The sequence below is a fragment of the Heterocephalus glaber genome, unplaced genomic scaffold (genome assembly GCF_053883595.1).
Source record: "Heterocephalus glaber isolate CG9 unplaced genomic scaffold, H.glaber_assembly_v1.0 deba00001564, whole genome shotgun sequence".
Taxonomy (NCBI): domain Eukaryota; kingdom Metazoa; phylum Chordata; class Mammalia; order Rodentia; family Bathyergidae; genus Heterocephalus; species Heterocephalus glaber.
This window is the reverse complement of record NW_028258351.1, coordinates 12,669,493-12,688,561: the sequence shown is the minus strand read 5'-3', so window position 1 is coordinate 12,688,561 and position 19,069 is coordinate 12,669,493. Positions and strand designations below refer to the sequence as shown.

General features: G+C 45.1%; 1 protein-coding gene and 1 long non-coding RNA gene across 8 annotated transcripts in view; one reads left to right on the top strand and one right to left on the bottom strand.

Moving 5' to 3' along the window:
- The window catches only part of Nxn (nucleoredoxin), a 142,326-nt gene that overhangs the window by 19,462 nt on the left and 103,795 nt on the right, over window positions 1-19,069 (bottom strand). For all 6 annotated transcript variants that reach the window (XR_002386950.2, XR_002386951.2, XM_021238215.2 and 3 more), the window contains 4 exons: window positions 5,416-5,533; window positions 3,471-3,604; window positions 2,886-2,986; window positions 1,218-1,324 (listed from right to left, as the gene is read on the bottom strand). Coding sequence is in view for 4 of the 6 variants with exons in the window: in XM_021238215.2 (XP_021093874.1) it covers window positions 1,218-1,324; window positions 2,886-2,986; window positions 3,471-3,604; window positions 5,416-5,533 (460 nt within the window). In the remaining 2 variants the exon portion in view is untranslated. The remainder of the gene's footprint in view (window positions 1-1,217; window positions 1,325-2,885; window positions 2,987-3,470; window positions 3,605-5,415; window positions 5,534-19,069) is intronic.
- Window positions 5,636-14,984, top strand: LOC110344381 (uncharacterized). 2 transcript variants are annotated; one of them, XR_015443287.1, is made up of 3 exons: window positions 5,690-5,898; window positions 8,242-8,382; window positions 8,660-14,984. It is a non-coding gene; the product is annotated as an uncharacterized LOC110344381 (long non-coding RNA). The 2 variants fall into 2 exon arrangements; XR_002386954.2 differs by lacking the exon at window positions 8,660-14,984 and having other exon boundaries at window positions 5,636-5,898; window positions 8,242-8,391.

Sequence of the window (19,069 nt, the reverse complement as noted above, 5' to 3'; positions counted from 1 at the left end):
AATCCCATGAACAAGAAGGACAAACCCCATGCATCCATGTTTGTGATTTTTGTTTTCAGTGCTGGGGATTGAACCTATGGCCTCACACATGCTAGGCAAATGCTCTCCCATAGAACTACATCCCCAGCCACTAGTTTAAGAAAAAGCCTGTCTAGCTGAAGACTAGGTTACCGGTGCTCACATAATAAAGAATAAAAATATATTTTGTTTCTCTAATAATCATTATTTCTGAAAAAACATTATGATTAGTACTCCAAGTTCCAGTTTTCCTCACTTGAAAGGTACTTAGCTCCAGCAACCATAAGAGATGCTTTATACACATTCCTTATTAATCCTCCCAAATCTTTGTGTCAGAGATTTTACATCCCCATTTTGCAGAAGAGGAAACTGAGGGTCAAGGTCTCTGAGTGATAGAAGCAAAGATCAGTTTCTGTTGGGGACCGAGTTTTGGCCAAGTCATTTGGAAGTATGTGTTCCATGGTCTACTCACATCAGAAGCCACTATGCTGGGAGTGAGAAGTAGCTATCTTTTCTTTTCTTTCTTTTTTTTTTTTTTTTTGTAGTACTGCGGATTGAATTCAGGGGCACAGGGACTCACTAAGTTACTCAATTTTAGATCTTCCTGCTTCAGCCTCTGAGAATGCCAGGATTATAGTTGTGTGTTACCATTCCTAGCTGAGAAGCAGTTGTCTTACCAAGACAAGTACTTTATTCTTTTTTTTTTTTACTTTATTTATTCTTACCAGGACAAATACATGCATACATTTTTTTCTTTTCCAGTGCTGAGGTTTGAACCTAGGGTATGAATGGTAAGCAACCACTCTTCCAATGAGCTACACCCCAAGCCCATAGGATGAGTACTTAACAAAAGGTTTAATAAGGTGTAAGTTATATACCATAAAGTTCACCCCAAGTAACTTTTAAGATGGCAAGGAACATGGACACATACAGAAATAAAAGTGTTACTTTTCTGTTGAAAAGAAAGACAGAGGGCCAGGGATTTAGCTCAGTGGTTTCGCCACCTGCTGTGCAAGCGCAAGGACCTGAGTTCGATCCCCAGTACCGAAAGAAAGAAAGAAAGAAAGAAAGAAAGAAAGAAAGAAAGAAGGAAAGAAAGAAAGAAAGAAAGAAAGAGCGAGCCAGGGACACGGTGAACCCCAGTGGTCAGGTTTCCATCCAGGAGCTACAAGGAGTCAGGTGGGGTCTGGGATGCCTACCTTGGATTCCATACAGACGGTTGAGGCGTGACCGTCGGGCCTCATCAGTGTAGGGGACAGCAAGCCAGGGCATCTCACTAAAGTACTGTTTGAAGGACTCCTCTGACCTAGAGAGAGAGACTCATGTGGAGATCAAGGTGCTGTTATCTGGAGCACACCTCCATTTGGTCCTCCTGCTCAGTTACCAAGTTGTGCCTGGGCCCCTGTGAGGCTGGGGTTCATTGTGCTCCTCAGACAGCAGGCTATCGGTGTGCGCTGTTCTACCCATTCTTGTGCTCACCAAGAAGTACATGCTTCCACGAAGCCAGGCAGGCCATTTCAGTATCCTGCTCACCCGCATGACACCAATTACATTCATGCCTGACCTTGTATTTTCAACACAGACTGGCCTTACTTTTAGAGGGAGCTTAGAAGGACACAGCCATCACATTCCTGTGATATTTCTAATTTGTTTATGGAACTATGATCTGTATAGGACAACAGACTTTAAACCAAGTGTACATCTATGATTCTATGTATAAGAAATTCTAGGAAAGAGGTCTACTCAAGGGATAGACAGCAGATTGGGGGTTTCCTGGGCATGGGGCTTGGGGATGGGGACTGGATGAGAAGGGGCACAAAGGAACCTTTGGGGTGATGGCAATTCTCTACCTTGACCGTGATGAGGATGGCTACAAAGGTAACTAGGCAAAGCCCAATGAACTGCATAATAGATGCATTTTAAATCGATGGATTTTACTGTATAGAAATTGTATTTCCAATAAAGGTGTAGTTGTTTAAGGCTTTAAAAAAGTGACTGCTGGGCTGGGGATTTAGCGTAGTGGTTTCGCCACCTGCTGCGGAAGTGCAAGGACACAAGTTCAATCCCTGGTACCAAAAAAAAAAAAGTGACTGCTTCCTCTGGCATGCCTTCAGGGCTGCCTCTACTCCCTTGTGCTGAGGCAGGGAGCTGTGGGGCAGGATCACAGGCCAATAAGCTGAGCAGGGGACAGTGCGCAGATGAGGATACAATGTGCAAAACGCCTTCGGTGTGTTGGCATCTTAGAGACCCCTCTGTGAGCAGGAACTTAAAAGGCCGAAGCACCTGGTAGCTCAGTCTAAATCAGGGCTGGAGCTGAAGGGAGCTCACCGATGAGTGAAGCCAGAGAGACATCAAGAAGGGGAGGAAATAGAAGCTAAAAGGACCTGACTTGCTCCAGGAAGAACGTCCCTCTGCCTTCTTTGCTTTTGTGAGTCCTTATCCATGTGCTTTCAAATAGCCCCCAGACAGAGTTCATGGCCAGAGCAAAGAAAACAACTGCATATCCATCCAAGACAGATGTCACATTGCATTAGTCTCTGGCTTTCTTCCATCTTCCCCATTCTATAACCTTTTCTCACAATCTAGAAAGCTGAACAAATCAGAAAATGTATCCTGATCTCGAATAACTCAGGCCTGCATTGGGACATGCCCCAGTGTTTACAGCAAGAAGAGGTTTTTCTCGGCGCCCTTCAATTATATGAGTAAATATGAAAAGTATCTGCCTCTCTGCCAATAATCTCAGGTGTCTTCCCCAAATCCTACCTTCACATCCTACAACAAGATAAAAATGTAAGGAGAAAGAAATGGATGTTAACTGCCTACGGAAAAGGGGTCCAGCACTGCCTGTCTGCACAGACACACATTACCTGTCTGCACTAACAAAGACGATCTCAAATTTCTGGCCTGCCTCCTTGATCTTCCGGTAGGATTCAACCAGCACCCGAGTGAGGCTTCGGCAGGGCGGACACTGAAAGAAAAGAGCAGAATTCTGATGCATGACAAACCTTCTCTATTTCTCAGCCACTTGCTGTCAGAGACCAGGTAAGCAAGAACCAAGTAGCACTGGGATAGCAAAACCCAGTTTATCAAAGAGGCGGTACTAAGCTTGCCTCTCTTCATGGTGAGCATCCAGCAGAGGCTCTGTCCTGCCCATGCAGTGTGCCAGCAGGCAGCAGTTAGAACAGGCCCCTGGGGGCCCTAAGAGGTATCATCTGCATGGTTATGAGGAATATCCTTTTAGATCAGTCCAAAGAAGACATTTTCTTGTGTCTATCATCATTCATAATATTAAGCAGTCATTGCATGCCAGAATGTATCAGGTGCAGAAGGCAAGGACAGGAAATTCCTGCCAGAGCAGGTACACCTCCAGAAGCCAGAAGCCAACCATATTGGGCTTGGTGGTGGCACTGCTGCTTCCTCCTGTCAGGACTAAGGAGGGACCAAACACTCACCCAGTGTGCGGAGAAATAGACTCCCACGTGAGACCCCTCCAGGCTGCTGCTGTCCAGCGACTGCCCATTATTTCTAAGCAAGGGCCCTGCGATGACTTCCCTGAAGGGCTTAGGTCCCCAGGGGAATTCCAGACCTGAAACAGGCAACAGATGGCAAGGCTCTTCATGATGGCCTGGGACCCAGGAAGCCTCAAGGGTACAGGCAAGACAATTTTAACTCAGGACACAGAAGCAAGGCTTGAGGTTACAGGTGAAATAAAACAGAACAAGCTGGGCATGGTGGCACACGTCTGTAATCCAGTATTGTACTTGGAAGGCCAGGGCAGAAGGATCATGTTTGAGCCCAGCCTGGGCAACTAAGTAAATTAAATTAGCAAGACCTATCTCAAGAGTAAAGAATAAGAAGAGCTGGGGATGTATATCAGTATGAAGACCCTGGGTTCAATCACCAGTAACCACCCTCTGTCCCCCAAAATCACACAGAACAGAACAGACTTCCCAGTTACTCTGATGAGGGCTAGATCTGGAAGTCACTGCCTCACATATTAACCACGAATCAATTTAAGCCCAAGCCTGGCATCTCAGTGGTTCTCAGTGCTGATTGTATGTTAGAATCTACCAGGGAATTAAAAAATATGATGCTACTGGGCCCTATCCCCAGAGAGTCTGATTCAGTTGGTCTGGGCTGAGGCTCAAGGAACTAAGTGAGAATTTAATACTAATAAAAGGAAGAGTAAAACCCACCCAACCCAGATGGTCAACAATGTGATGATACTTAAGCTTCAGGTAGGAAGAATAAATAATATCCTCCCAGTTCAACAGAAGAGTGTTTTTTCACAGGGTAGTCCAAGGCTCACTGCCTCAAAATCGCCTGAGGGGTCCAGGATGGGAGGGAGAAGCACAGACCAATTAAAAATGCAGGTGGCCAAGCCCACCCTGAAACACAAGAATAGGAAAATTTCTGGGGAAGGGGCCAGGCCATCTATATTGTTAACGATCTTTGGAGTAACGTGTGTAAGTGTAGACCTGGCCCCGTCATGCCCTGGTTTTTACACAAAACCATCCTTTAACATCCTTTTTTTACTAGAAAAATTTGTGACCAGGGCTAAAACCTCTAATCTGATCAGTAAACAAGGGAGGGGAGGTCTTGCAATTCTTATCGCTCTAGTGCACCTTGGCTGGCCCTTGACCAGGGGGTCAGAGCAGTCTCACCAGTTCATGGCAAGGTCAGCGAGTCAGCAGGACCTAGGCTTGCAGTACTTAGGCCAAACTAAGAAATGAGGTGTACATTTACCACTCAGGCCAGGAGAGTACCCAGGGTCTGCAACTCTGCTGTGGTAGACAAAGTAGAGCAACCCTAATCCTCTAGTCCCCAAATCTGAAATCTGGAACTTTTTGAGAGTCACTAGTGGTCATCAAGATTCAGATTTCAAAGCATTTTGGATTTCAGTTTTTCAGATTAATGATGTTCAACCAGTAAAGTCTATGAAAATATTCTAAACTCTAAAATCTGAAACATTTCTGCTCCCAAGCATTCCAGATAAGGGATATTTAATTTATATTTCAAAGAGAAAAAAAAAACCCCACTTAGCCTGCCTCTGTTAAAGTGACAGCTGCCATGGAAGTAGCACTAGAAGCCAGTAAGTATCTGGGTCCTTACTGCTTTCCAACAGCCTCCTGAGCCCTCAAAGCTGAACTTTCTTTTCCAGACTCCATCTGGTTTGGCCCATGAATTAAAGCCCCCTAGAGGAACATTCTGGTCCCTTTATAAATCTTAACCATGACCTAGAGAATAGCATAATTTCATCAAGACAATGTTTTCTAGCCACACAAACCCATTTACACACATTTCATTAGTATCGCCTGTGCCAGCAAGGAGGGGATTAGGACAAGAGGAGGTGTGGAGTCAGCAACAAGAATACAGATGGACACACCGATGCCTCACCTTCTGGGTCATCACGGATCACTAGGAGCCCATTCCTGCACACAACCTTGCCAGTGGTAGCATCTAGGAATATTAGCGATGGAATGTTGGAAATTCGGTATTTGTTCCAAAGTTTAAGCTGTAAAACGAAAAAAAGGTGGTTAAATTCAAACCAAAGTAATTGCAGAATTCTGTTTAGTCCCTCAGGCCCCATGAGGAGACAAGTGTGGAAGCACTAAAGTGTAAGTAAAAGAATAACTGGGCAGCAGGGCAGAGGTTAACTCTAGTCCCATGTGGCCCTCAGGTCTGTACAGAGCCCCAACTCCCACCCAGGCTCATGCTGTGGCAGAGGTTGATGGAGAGCCACACTCATTCTCTCCCACTCTCCCCATGGGCACATTCTCCGAAAAGCATGAAAATGGAGCTGCATCACACATCCTAAGACACAGTCAGACCTCCACCAGGCAGTTCAGGAAGGAAGAGGAACTTCTTTCCCAAGAGCAGGTAGAGGTGGTGGGTTGCTCCCCTGCTTGCCTGCTTGGCTGTGTCCCCTGAGCTCCAAAGGAGAAGGGACGGGCTTCTCAACAAGAGCAGGGAGCTAAGATGGGCCCCTCAAACCACCCACATGTGAGGTGTCACAGTGTGAGGCATTTGGATACCCTGAGCCAGCGCCAACCCTCAGCACTCAAAACAACATTCAGGCTACTGGTTGGCTGTTGAGTTAGCTATGCAAACTGTCAGAAGCCCAGGGTCTAAGAGGAATGAGGTTGAGAAGACGTGAACGTAATTGTCCAGGTGGGAAGCCAAGTATGTGCAGTCCCTGGTGTCTGCTCAGTACCACACGGGGAACACCACTCAGGTGGGTTCTGTGCTTGGAAAAGTAACTGCCAAGCCCTGAAATGAAATCTCGGCCTGGCAACACATCCAGAAAGAAAGGAGGGGCAACTGCATGTGGGCCCACTGGTTAGGACGCTCAGCTGTGGGCCTCCCTTCTGGGAAACTGGGAGCCAGACAGGGAGGCTGTGCACTCGGGCACCAGCAGAAGAGGGCAGGGATATGTCCAATGGTCACACAGGAAGCAGCAGAGGGAAGGCCGTGCGGCAGTAGCTCTGATGGTTTTCCACTTGGTCCCTGCAGTGAGGGAGCAGGGCAGGCCACCTGCCAAGAACCCCTAGGCTTCCCTGCTGGTGGAGACCGTGCTGTGGCAGGAAGGGTCTCAGGACTTCACCTCAGACTGGGTGGGCCCCACAGCCTGTGTTTCCAGTGGGCTCACAAAACAGCTTCTGAGCAAGGGTGGCTCTGGGCTCTGTGCAATCTGCGATAATGGTATATGTGCATCACTCTAGAGAAGCTGGACACTGGGCTCAGATGAAACCTTCTTCAGAGAAGAGATCTGAACAAACAAGTTCATCCTGCCCTGGAATTTGCTTCATAAATTTGCTGTGTGAGGGTCCAGACACATGTTAGGGTTTTGTTTTTTTAAAGGAAGAGTAAATGATTTTTTTTTTCATTTACAAAGTAACCTTGGGGCTGGGAGGAGTAATCACTGGGAAAAATTGGGAAACACAGAAAATTACAAAAATTAAAGTAAAAAAAATTCACCCATGATTTACCACTTAGGAGAATTTAAACCATTTTATATTTCCACTAACAGGAAATGAGAATCCCCATTTCCTAGTATCTTCACTAACATTTTCACTGACACTAGTTTTCCAATTTGATAAGGAAAAAAGTACCTAATTTTTCTTGCTTATCTTTTACTTGCTGTTGATTAGTAGACACATTGTAGTAAACATATATTTTGTTTCCTCAGTATGATTTATAACTGGCAAGCAATGAAATTCACTCTGCAGCTATCAAGTGAGCACTTACTATGTGCCAGGTCTGTTCTAAACACGACAGGAATGAAAAGACTAAGGTAGATGAAGTTGTTGCCATCAAAGAGTGTCTGTTCTGGTATGAGAGACAGAAGATAAAAACAGAAATAGAAGAATAATTTCAGTAATAGAAAGAAAATATATCAGGGGAAGCACACAGCATGGGTCAGGGAGGAAGCCACATTTTAGGGAGTATGAACTGGAGCCCCTGAAGAAAGATACTTGGTCACAACCTCAGTAATGCAATGGAGCGAGCCACATGCACAAGAGGGAGGCCACCCGAGTGAGGCTCAGGGGACTTGCATAGAGGCTGGGGAGCTGGTTGTGAAAGCTGGAGTGGATGCAGCCAGAAACAGCCAGGAGGGGGCTGTGATGAGCTGAGGGCAGGACTTGGGTCACAGGAGCATAGTGAAGACACGATCTATTCTGAAGACAGTCAGCAGGGTAGGTGGGCAGAATGAATATCGGGGAGGTGAGGAAAGACAAAGATGATGAACCAAGGTTTAGAGGATGCTATATTTTGTGTCTTAAAAAAGATTCGTGGGTTAACATGTTCCTGCTGGCTTGAACCACTGGTAGTACATGCATGACTGTCCCATTGGGCAGTTGAATCAGCAGTGATAGAAATGGTACAGTCATACATGGACAGTCACGCATGCACCACTGGTGGTTCAAGACAGCCGGCAGTGAGACACAGGTTTACATCTCTACTGTGAACATGCTAAAGGCTTGGTGCCCAGTGTGGTGCTAGTGGGAGATGGTGGGACCTCTAGGACAGAGATGGCAAACCTTTTAGCACTTCAATAATACAATTCAATAATTCAACAATTCAATAATACAAACGGCCCACTGAGGCATGCATGCCATAGGTTCTTCACCACTGCTCTAGGAGGTAGGGAAAGTGGGAGAAAGTTAGGTGGATGGGAACATGTGTGACTGCAGCCTCTTCCACTTTCTCTCTGCTTCCCAGCTGCCATGAGAAGAGCAGCTTGCTCCACTGAGTGCTCCCCATGATGATGTGCTGCCTCACCACAGCCCCAAAGGCAAAAGGGCGAAGTGTCCATGGACTGAAACCTCTGGAACCATGAGCCAAAATAAACCCTTCCTCTTTGTAAGTTGATTATTTCAGGTATTTTGTTACTATAACAGAAAGCTGACTAATGTAGGCACATGATCAAGTGTGCTATGAGGCATTTCCATTAACCAAGATGAGGAACAATGGAGCAAGCAAAAGCTCATTTCAGAGTTAAAAACCAAGTCAAGTTTGGGATGGGTCAACCTTGAGATTCCTTTGCTCTTGCCCTGCTTTACTTTCTTTCTATCCTTTATAAGGGTCTGAAGTTATTTTTCTATTTCTATTCTTGTTTATTTTCTGTTTTTCTCACCAGAACAAACACTGTATGATGGCAACTACTTCATCTGCCTTGTTCTTCCTTGTGCCTGTTGTGGAGATTTCAAGTCAGCACTTGGTTTGTTTTTTTTTTAGTACCTGGGATTGAACTCGGGACCTTGTGTTTTTGAGGCAGGTGGCGGAACCACTGAGCTAAATCCCCGGCCCTCAAGTCAGCACTTGGATTTACAAATCTAGTCTCTGGGGAGGTGGCTTGAGGTACCAGTCAGGTATACCAGATCATCAATGACTACACAGTTGTATAAGGTCATGGATCTGGGGGAGACTTTCCAAGGAGAAGGCCTGGCTGAGAAAGAGATCCCAGGACAGATACAAGGACTACAGACAAAGAGGACTGAAGAGTTCTTGGGGAAGCAGGAGCAGGTGAAGAGGAAAGAGCAGGCAACCATGTAAGGTGCTGCTGAGCTACGACCTCGACAAGGTCAGGGAAGCCAGTGGCATGGAAGAGGAATGAGCATAGTTCTGTCTGGTACACTTGCCCCAAATGGGCCTGCAGACAAACTCTAGTCCTCTTGCCAACACAGGAAACATAAAGAGGAGAATAATGAGAAGAAAAAAAGGTTACAAAAAGAGAAAGAGAAACAAAGTGTGGTGGCATACGCCTGCAATTGCAGAACTCTGGGAGGCTAAGGCAGGAAGATTGCCGAGTTCAAGTCTAGCCTGGGCAACTCACAGACTTGGGAAGATACTGTCTCAAAATAAAGAAAAGGGGGATGTACCTCAGTTTGATGGCTTTGGGCTCAATCCCAAGTGCTGCTAAGAAAGAAAGAAAGAAAGGAGGAAAGGAAGAGTCTGCAGAAATAACCACAGATAAAGAGTTTTGGTGTAAAGGGAGTGGATAAATGGGAATTTAGTTGGAAAAACACACACTGGGGTCAGAGGGAGGATACTTCAAAGATGCAATAACATGCCGGGCATGGCGGTGTATGCCCGTAATTCCAGCTAGTTAGAAGACTAAGGCAGGAGAATCTCAAATTGAAGCCAGCCAGGTCAACTTAGTGAGACTTCGCCTCAAAATGAAATTTTAAAAAGGGCTGAGGGTATAGCTCAATGGTAGACAGCACTTGGGTCGAATCCGCGTTACCACACACAGACCCACACTCACAGGATGATAACGTGTGCTGACTGGAATGACCTAGAGGAGAGAAAGCAAAGATGAGGAAGAACTGCAAGAACAAAATCCGTAGTCCTTGAGTGGGCCAAACAGTGAGACTAGTTCACAAATAGGAAGATGGAATCTTAAAAGCAGCTGATTTTGAAGTCTGTACACTTTTTCCCCCCATTTTATGGTACTGAGGATTGACTCAAGGAACCATTGAGGTACAAACCCAGACTGTTTTAAATTTTATTTTGAGACAGGACCTTGTGACGTTACCTCAAACTTGAAATCCTCCTGCATGTTTCCTGAATGGCTGGATTATAGGTGTGCCCATCATGCTCAGTTTAAATCTATACTCTTCTATTTCAAAGTAGTTTTTTAAAAAAATCTGAATAGAAGGTCAAATTATTTGCAAGTAAAGACAATTCTACCTTCTCTCTCTCTCTTTTTTTACTTTTTGGAAAACAGAAATATTTAATCCTTTCCCCATACATTAGAACTTGCTTCATCCTCAGGGCACAGTTTGACATGTGCATGGGCACTCAGGATTCACCTCATGATGCACTCACCGCGGGAGGGAGAGTAGAAATGCTAACCTGTGGTTAGCGTCTACCTTCTCTTATTAATAGTTAGACCATTTGTATCTTTTTCTTATAGAACTATAGTGGCTGGAACTTCTGGAACAACATTAGGCAGCCACCAGCTTTATCTTCTCACCTGATGATAACGAGTATATATGTAATCTTATTAGAAAATACAATATTAGCCATTGGTTTGAGATAGTCTTTAACTATGTTAAGAAAAAAACAGCAGAGATGCTGGCCCCCTGCTAGATAAGGAAGAACTCAATTTCTTCTGGGTCCCTCATGGAGACAAAAATTTGAACACTGCTCCCTGCCCCAAACCCAAATCACTTCAGCTACATAATTTCTCTCAGAATCTTCCTTGGAGAGCTAAGAACTTATAACTATATTATGGCTCTCATATTTCCACCTGACCTAAGGATCCCCCCTTTCTCACAGCTTCTGAGGAAGACAGCAGGTCTTGGCTTTGGTTTTATCCAATCATCACTGGAGCTTTGCTTCCAAATAAAAGACCACTGGTCTAGTGGAAACAATTTTGCTTCTAGACTCAACTGATACAGAAAAAAGCTGGTCCTTTTATAGACTAAGCCATCACAGTCTAATTTTATATGAGTGATTTATTTAGGAACTTATGTCATTCATCAGTGAGCTATGTCTGTCATGGACTATCTTCCTCAGGCTATACCATCAAGGTTACTTGGCTCTGAAACAGTGCAGAAGGCACATGAGTGATTATTCCAACCTTATTGATTTCAACACCTGAATCAGAAAGAGGTCCTTGGGTTAGAGAAGGTGTCTCAGCCTGCACTGCACTGAGGGTTCTCTCACGCTGACTGGACATGCGAAAAGCTTGGGTTTAAAGAAATGACTCTTCTTGTGTCTTAGCATGGTGTGTGACACGTCAAGTCCCCCAAAGGTTTTCCAAAAGGCTTCTGAAAAGAGCAGTTTCATAACCATTTTTGGGTCACTTTTGAGTATAAAAGCTATGGATCCTTTCACCAGAGAAAAATGCACATACACCAAAGGTCTGTGTGTAAGTTCATAGAGCTCATGAACCACCTGAAGCCTGTTAGTGGAACCTGCCTGATCACAGGAGATCCATGGGCCTGCGAAAAAAACTGGTTGCCTTTTTTTTGGGGGGGGGTAGCGTTTCGAGACAGGGTCTCACTATGTAATTCAGGCTGGCTTTAAATTCTTCATGATCCTCCTGTCTGCCCCTCTCAAATGCTGGGATTACAGGAGTGAACTACCATCCCCAGCTTATGACCTACTTGTTTTACAGTTCGTTTCAGTGCAGATCTTACCTAATGGAGAGAGGTACAATACTGTTCCATCTTTATTCTTGTCATTAAAATCTTCTCCAAAAAATAAAGTAAAATCTCCTCCAATAGACTCAGCATTTGCTTAAAAATCTAAGATGGCAACATAGTGAGCAGTCAGTGATAAAATCCCTGTTGCCAGAGTCCTCTCAGCACCTTCAGAGTTCCTGAGTGCCTTTGGGGTCTGGTCCATCCTTTGTCTTCAGGGTGGTAATATCTGAACAATCCAGGCCAAGAGCTAACCGTATTTTCTTTCAAAGCATCCCCAAGAAGTGACATCACATTTTTTCTTTGCTATTATACTATAGCCTTTTTTGATTTCGGGTTTGTGTTTTGTTTTTGCAATGCTAAGGGTCAAACCCACAGCAAGCAAGGCAAATACTAGGCAAATGCTCTATCACTGATTCCTACTCTTATCCCTTATATTACAGCATTTAATCACCAGAGCTTCCTTGTCTTCTTAAAGGTCCTTTGGGGTAGGAAGCATGGTAGTGTAAAAAGAAAACCAGCTTCTCAGGACCTGGGCTGACATGCTGGCTCTGCACCTATTAGCTGTCAGTAGGAAACATGGTCTAGATTGTAAGGAGGTCCCACCCTGCTCCTCGCACAGCTGTACCCATCTCACAGGACAAATGTGAGACTGAAAGGCAGTGATGTGTGTGGAAACACTTTAAACTCTAAAAGTGCTACACACATGGGATGCATCATTAATATCAGAATCCAATTTATGCTTATTTCCCCCTTGTCAGCATCCTCTTCAAAAAACATTTCCCTGTCAACTTTAATTTACAGTTAATCAATCAACTGTGTAGCTAATAGGCTGTAGATGCAACTACTCAGAGAATGGGGATTTCTTTCTGGAGCAAGTGATATTTTGCCATAAGTACCTTCTGCAACACATAGATATTTGGGGGCCTATTTTATGTGGTCTGTTGGCTGCTGCCCTCTTTCTTTATACCCTCACTTAGATTTCAAGACTTTAAAAGGGCATCTAGGAAAAAAAAGTTTTTGAGATGGAGTCTTGCTATGTTGCTCAGGATGGCCCCAACCTCCTGGGCCCAAGTACACTTCCCATTTCAGCTTCTCAAGTGGCTGAGACTACAAGTGTGCACTGCATGTGGTGGTGGGAAAACATTCTTTTTTAATTGCCTATGTGGAATTTTTTTTTTTTTTTGGTACCGGATCAAACTCGGGACCCTTGAGCTTGCAAGGCAGGTGTCGGCACCACTGAGCTAAATCCCCGGCCCTTGCCTATGTGGATTTTGCTTTTCTCTCTACTTAAGAGAACCCTGGCACCACTGGTTCTGGTTCTGAAAGGGACTCCTCCTTGGTTTCCCCACCCCTGGCTCTGATGACTAAAGCATGAAATACAGTACAGTCTGGTGCGAGGGAGCAGAGGAAGGGGAAGGAGCTGAGTCAGACACTTCCCATCCCAGCAACCTTTGAACCTGGAGACCATGAAAGAGCTCAAGTTCCACTGGCAGTTGGGAGACTTCTGAGAAAGGCTAATGGCAACTTAACGACCTTAAAGGGCTAGTTTGACTGTTATGGCTGCATTTGAGAAAGCTCCAGTTTCTGTGGACTATCCTGGCAAAATATCCACCTAAAGATCATTTTGATGACCTCTGAGACTCACTGGTTTCTCTTCTTCAGTAGCTACACAAAGGCCAGGGGACTCCAACAGACAAAGCCCCAACTCCTAGAAATTGAAGTACAGTAATATAGTACCTTGGTTCACAAATGCTTCTGTTTGCAAACAATTCTGTTCGGAGACAAAAGTGTTAGGCAAACTTTGGGTTCTGTTTGCAAACTCCACATTGGGGGACAAACACCACTGTGGCCATCTTCCCCACACAAACGCAAATGCAGCCATCTTCCCCAAAACCATACACAAATTAAGTCCGTAAACCGAGGTACAATTGTATATATGCACATATGACACAACAAAGATAAAATAGGAAAGAAACAAAGACAATATTAGCTCAACTTGGCAGAAATGAAAAAGGATGACAAAACTGGCTATCCAGTTACTCGCAAGTTCCCAATTCCTGACAGCTGACTCTGGTTCCAAGGTTGTGGTTGGAGCTATCGTCCTAGGAATGCTGGCCAGGAACGCTTTTACAGTGAACCACAAAACAATGAAACAAATATCACAAGGGACAGGATTGGGATCTAAAAATGCAAATGAGAAAGCTGAGCTAATTTGAAACACTGGTGAGATTAGTCAGCACCCACAGGTGCCACAGGGAAACGCAGCCTGGTGATTTCTGAGAAGTCTCAGCTCCTGAGGGTGACACAGGATCTGCCTCTCATGTTCAAGATTGAGTCTTGTACTTGACCAAGGGGCTAAGCTTTTATTTCTCAACAGCTGCTGCAAATCTGTGGGCTGAAGCCAAAGCTAACACAGATGTGAGATTAATCAGTAAACTCGTTGGCTGGCTCAGGCAGAGCCTTCTCAGGCAAACTTTACCCCTGCCCTTCCACCCAATGCTGGTCAGAGTCAGAACCATCCTTTCAGTGAGCAGCATCAGAAAGCAGATCCTTAAAAGTATCCCCACCCTTCCTAACTGAACATGACCAAAGCCCATTATATGCACAGTATGGGGAGGAAAAATTCTCCTAGCCCCACCCAACAATGTCAAGGCAATACAAACCCTCGAGGATACTGGAGCCAGACTGCCTGGATTTAAGTCTGCTCCAGCCACTTAGAAAGAAGCTGGTTACATCAGGTGAGCTACCTAATTTCTCTCCTGGTATCTTCATCCATAAAATGGGGATAACAAGTTGGACATGGTGACATGTGCCTGTAATCTCAGCATTTGGGAGGCTGAGGCAGCAGGACTGCCATGAGTGTGAGGCCAACCTGGGCTGCACAGTGAGTTCAAGGCCAGTTTGAACTACTCAGTGAGACCCTGTCTCAAAGAACAGAATAGAAGAGAATAGAGATAATAAAATCTACCACTCACTGAGCTGTTGAGAAGACTACATGAATTACATTAAGTATTTAGAATAAGGCTGGCCACAGACCAGATACTATATAAGGGTTAGCTGCTATTCATAGCATCAATTATTATTGTTGCTGTTATTCCAACACTATCATCTAAATGCTCCATAGGACTTTGTCCCCATCTCTCCAAGGTTAAGACCAAATTTTAGATCCCCTTGCTCTTGAGGCTTGCTTGCCAGTGGGTGATAACCTGTGACTAATTCTCACAGCCTAGTAGAGTGGTTTGTGCAGTGCTTGGCCTATTATGTGTTCAATAAATGATTAGTGAATTAATGGAGGAATGAATAAATGAAAGGGAGGGAGGGAGGAAGGAAGGGAACACTGTCCTGGCCAGCTAGACCCAGTGTCTAGCTAGGCAATCAGTTTCAGCTGTTTAAATGGCTTCTTCATGAACAAGACTTTTCCTAGCTCCCTGGAGACTTGGAATGTTCTTTAAATTGCAAAATAAATGACTCAAGAGAAGTGCTAGTGGAATCAGACACTCAATACAAGTGTCCCTTTATCCAATAGTGTCTTTGACCTCTGTATCTCAGTCACCTTTCTGTTTCTGCTTTACCCAGAGAATAAACCAGTGCATGAGACCAAGGGAAAGATGCAGGCAGCCTGGCCTGGACTGGTCAGAGCCATCATCAGCTTACAAAAATTCAAAGCCCTCCTCATGGATTTGTAATCATGACACTGGATTTTACAGCTGGTTTAGAGAGTTCTTGCCTAGCATGTATAAGGCCCTGGGGATCAATTCCCCATCCCACACACAGGCAGACAGACAGACAGACTCTCTTTCTCTCTCTTACTTTAAAAAAGAAATGAAAGAAAAAATGATGATAATGATTGTTATGGTTTATATCTAGATGATGCTCGAAAGCCTCACCTGCTCATAGGTGCTCATAGGTGGGACCTCTGGGAGTGACTGGATCATGGGTGTGTGATACTGGATCAGTCCACTGATTGGTTCAGGGTAGTTCTGGGTGTGGATTATGGACTCACCAAAGAGGGAAGACCCACCCTGGGTAAGGGTGGCACCAACCCATTGGCTTATAGACTGAGTGGAATAAAAAGGAAAAGAAGGAAGTCCCTGCTTCCTGCTTGCTATGCTGCCCTGCTTTGCAGCCAGCTGACTGTGAGCTGAAATCTCTACAAAATGTGAACTAAAATAAACCTTTCTTCCTTGAACTTGTGTCAGGTAATTTGTCCCAGCAATGAGAAAGTAACTAAGACAAGATAATGATGGTACCTTGAGAGAATACTGACATTTTTCCCTGATCCTAAGTGGAAAAACATGATATACCCTCTAGCCCTCATGCAGCACCCATGTCGGCTGCTGGTGCCTATTCTGGTGAAAGAGGAATGAGGGAAATGACTTCTTGGCCTTGTGTCCATTTGGAATACCTCCAGTCCAGGGGACCAGGAAACAGCCCTACAGGGTAAGTGCCAGTTCCTCTCATCCTGGTGTGTGGGGACTTCCATCACTTTGATGCTAGTAGGAGAGGCAGAAATCTGATAGGCTACTTTTGGCTCTTCATCCAGGAGATGCCTATCTTCCACCTTAGCCAGCCTCCCTGACACCTCACCACTCAGAGCAAGCCATGCTTCCATCTGTGCGTGTCACTCCAGAGTGCTCGCCAAGGGCATGACAATCCCCAGAGAAAGGGCTGCACACTGTGCTTCTCTTGGGTTGAACACAAAACAACCACCGTCCCCTAAGCCTTGCTGTATTCTGACAGCTCGAAATCCCCGGTTCCACTGCGGTGGGAAGCAGAGGGCAGGGAGTGAGAGCACAGCTATGGGGGTAGATGGCTTGGGTCTGAATCCCCACCCTGCCACCTTAGGGAAGTGACTTGCCCTCCCTAGGCCCCACTCTCTTCAACTGCAAACTGGTCCCGTGGTCCCTACCTCACAGGTTCCTGGAGGCTAAGTGATACATAGGTAGTGCTTAGAAAGTCCCTGCTGGGCAGTTGGCACTAGGGCAATGAGCACTGCCCACAGCTGCCAGGCTACCGGAGCCCTGAAGAAGCAGTGCTGGACCTTGGTGCTAAGGACACCACAGTGCTGCCAGTCCCTACCAGGACTGGGGCCCAGAATAATCCACACAAATAAACAGAGACTATTTCATACGGGACCCTCTGCCAGACGGTAAGCATGGCAACTCTGATCAAGTAAGGAGAGAGTTGAGGACTCTCCTTCCCCAGCCCTGGCTCTGAGTGGAGTAAAAGCATTAACGGGACAGACTGCAATCCTTCCAGCCAAATCCTCCTCTTGACGCAGGAAGGAAGCTTGTTTCCAGGCTGGTGTCCAGGCTGCAGCCCTGCTGTCTCAGAATGGGGGAAAGTTAGAACTCCACTAAGATGTGGTCACTGGTTCCAACCACAATCCCTGAGACACAAGGGGATGGAGGCCAGGCAGGTAAGCACAAGAGAGAAAAAACACAGGCACGATGTACACAGGACTGAGCCTGCACTGGGCCTCCAGCAACAAGAACCGACTAGTTTTGTGACCCCAGGGACAAAGGCCACAGTGGATTACTGGTGAGGGTAGAGTGTGAACACGGGAAAGAGGCTGTATCCCAAAGGCAACCAGTGCAGGAAGAAGCAGAGGGGACAGAAGGAACTAAAGCAGAGACCTGGGCCTCTTCCTCAGGAGTTACACAAAAAGCAGCTTTGCTACTAAACTTTGTTTCAGAAAGCTGCATTTTCAGACTGGTTCCTATCAATAACAACAACTATAAATTGATTGACAAATGGGGAGAGAATGACCACAAATACAAAGACCAATGTGTACACGTTTTCTTTCCATCCTTTCTAAAGTGCTGAAATGCAAAATATCACTGAATTATTCCAGTGCACAGCTGGCTTGGAAAGCTCGATTCCCTCACACTTGGAACTTGGGATCATTTGTAACACTCATTAGGGAGGTTCATTTACTAAGCTGTGCAACTTCCTGCTCTAAAGCCTCATTGAGCTAGGAGATGAGCAGTTTGTTGGGAGTACAAAGTGGCATATGGCTGCCAGGTTCTTCCAGGCCGGCTCAGCAGACGGAGGGGAAGGCTGCTGGGATTCCCTGAGCTGCAATTCTCACAAGCTGATGGAGGGATTTCCTATAGCCCATCTGGTCCCAAAACCGCCATTGGGCAGTGGTTTGGAACAGCAAGTGGGCAGCCCATAATAACAGGCTACCAAAGGGAAGATCTAAAGAAGTGGCTAGTTTTCCTCTGAGAAGGGGACAAAGCCAGAGTGAGTTTGGAATCTGAGACACATGTTCCAGCCGCAAAGGCCATCACTTCTACCGAGGGATAGGGTTTCTGTGGCCTATGTCACTGTGGATCCCTCTGCTGATACAATGGGAAAGAGTTCAAATTTACCCTCTAACAAGTGCCTTTTTGCTTGAGCACTGGGACCTTGATCTGCAACCTTCTTTTTTTCTTTTTCAAACTTTCCAATTAATTTATTTAAATTCATTAACATTCCAAAACTATGTCCAACCAAAAGACACATTACTGTATCCCTACAAGGTCAAAGGAAAAGAAAATATTACATCTCCTACACTGTAAATCATGACCAGCATTAGTATTTCTTACAGAGACCTCATCAATATGTTGCATAAAGACATAAAAATTTAATTTCTCACACTGAAATGACAGTACTAGTCAACATCATTCTAATACTGTAAAAAGCTCACGGTACATTTTTTCAAATGACAGCATATGAACTTGTGGTAACGAACATATTTCTGAAACATCTATCAAAGTGCACGGATACTCTGAATTGTGTTTCATGGGAACTGTGTCCCCAGGCCATGTAAGTGCCTGGCCCTGAATACCACCAACATTTACTAGGGAGGTTTGTGTAAGTAAACTATTAAGCAACTGTTAAAAACGAACACTAAAGTAGCTGATATTATTATCCAAATTCCCTTGTCAAACTGAATGTGAAAAATGCCTAAAAACTTCAAATGCAAACATAACCTTTGGTCTGCAACCTTGAGAGATGTATCACCATATAAGTCCAACCCAAAACATTAAGGTCATACCAAGGAGGACCCATTTCTGAGTCTTTTCACACCAGATCTTTATAGGGCCCACAAGGTTAGGACAAAACAGGGCTGGATGTGGTGGTGCACCCAAATCAACCCAGCTACTTGGGAGGGTGAAGTAGCAGGATTGCAAGTTTGAGGCCACCTTGGGTAATTTAGCAACTTAGGGAGACCCTGTCACAAAATAGAAAAATATAAAGGGCTACAATGCAGCTTAGTGCAAGGCCTTAGGTTCAATTGCCAGTGCCAGAAAACAAAACAAAACAGAAAAGCAGAAAGTAAGCCTAGGAATACAGATGATGTGGAAGGAAGAGGGCCATGCCTTATAGATGGGGATGATCTGGTGGGG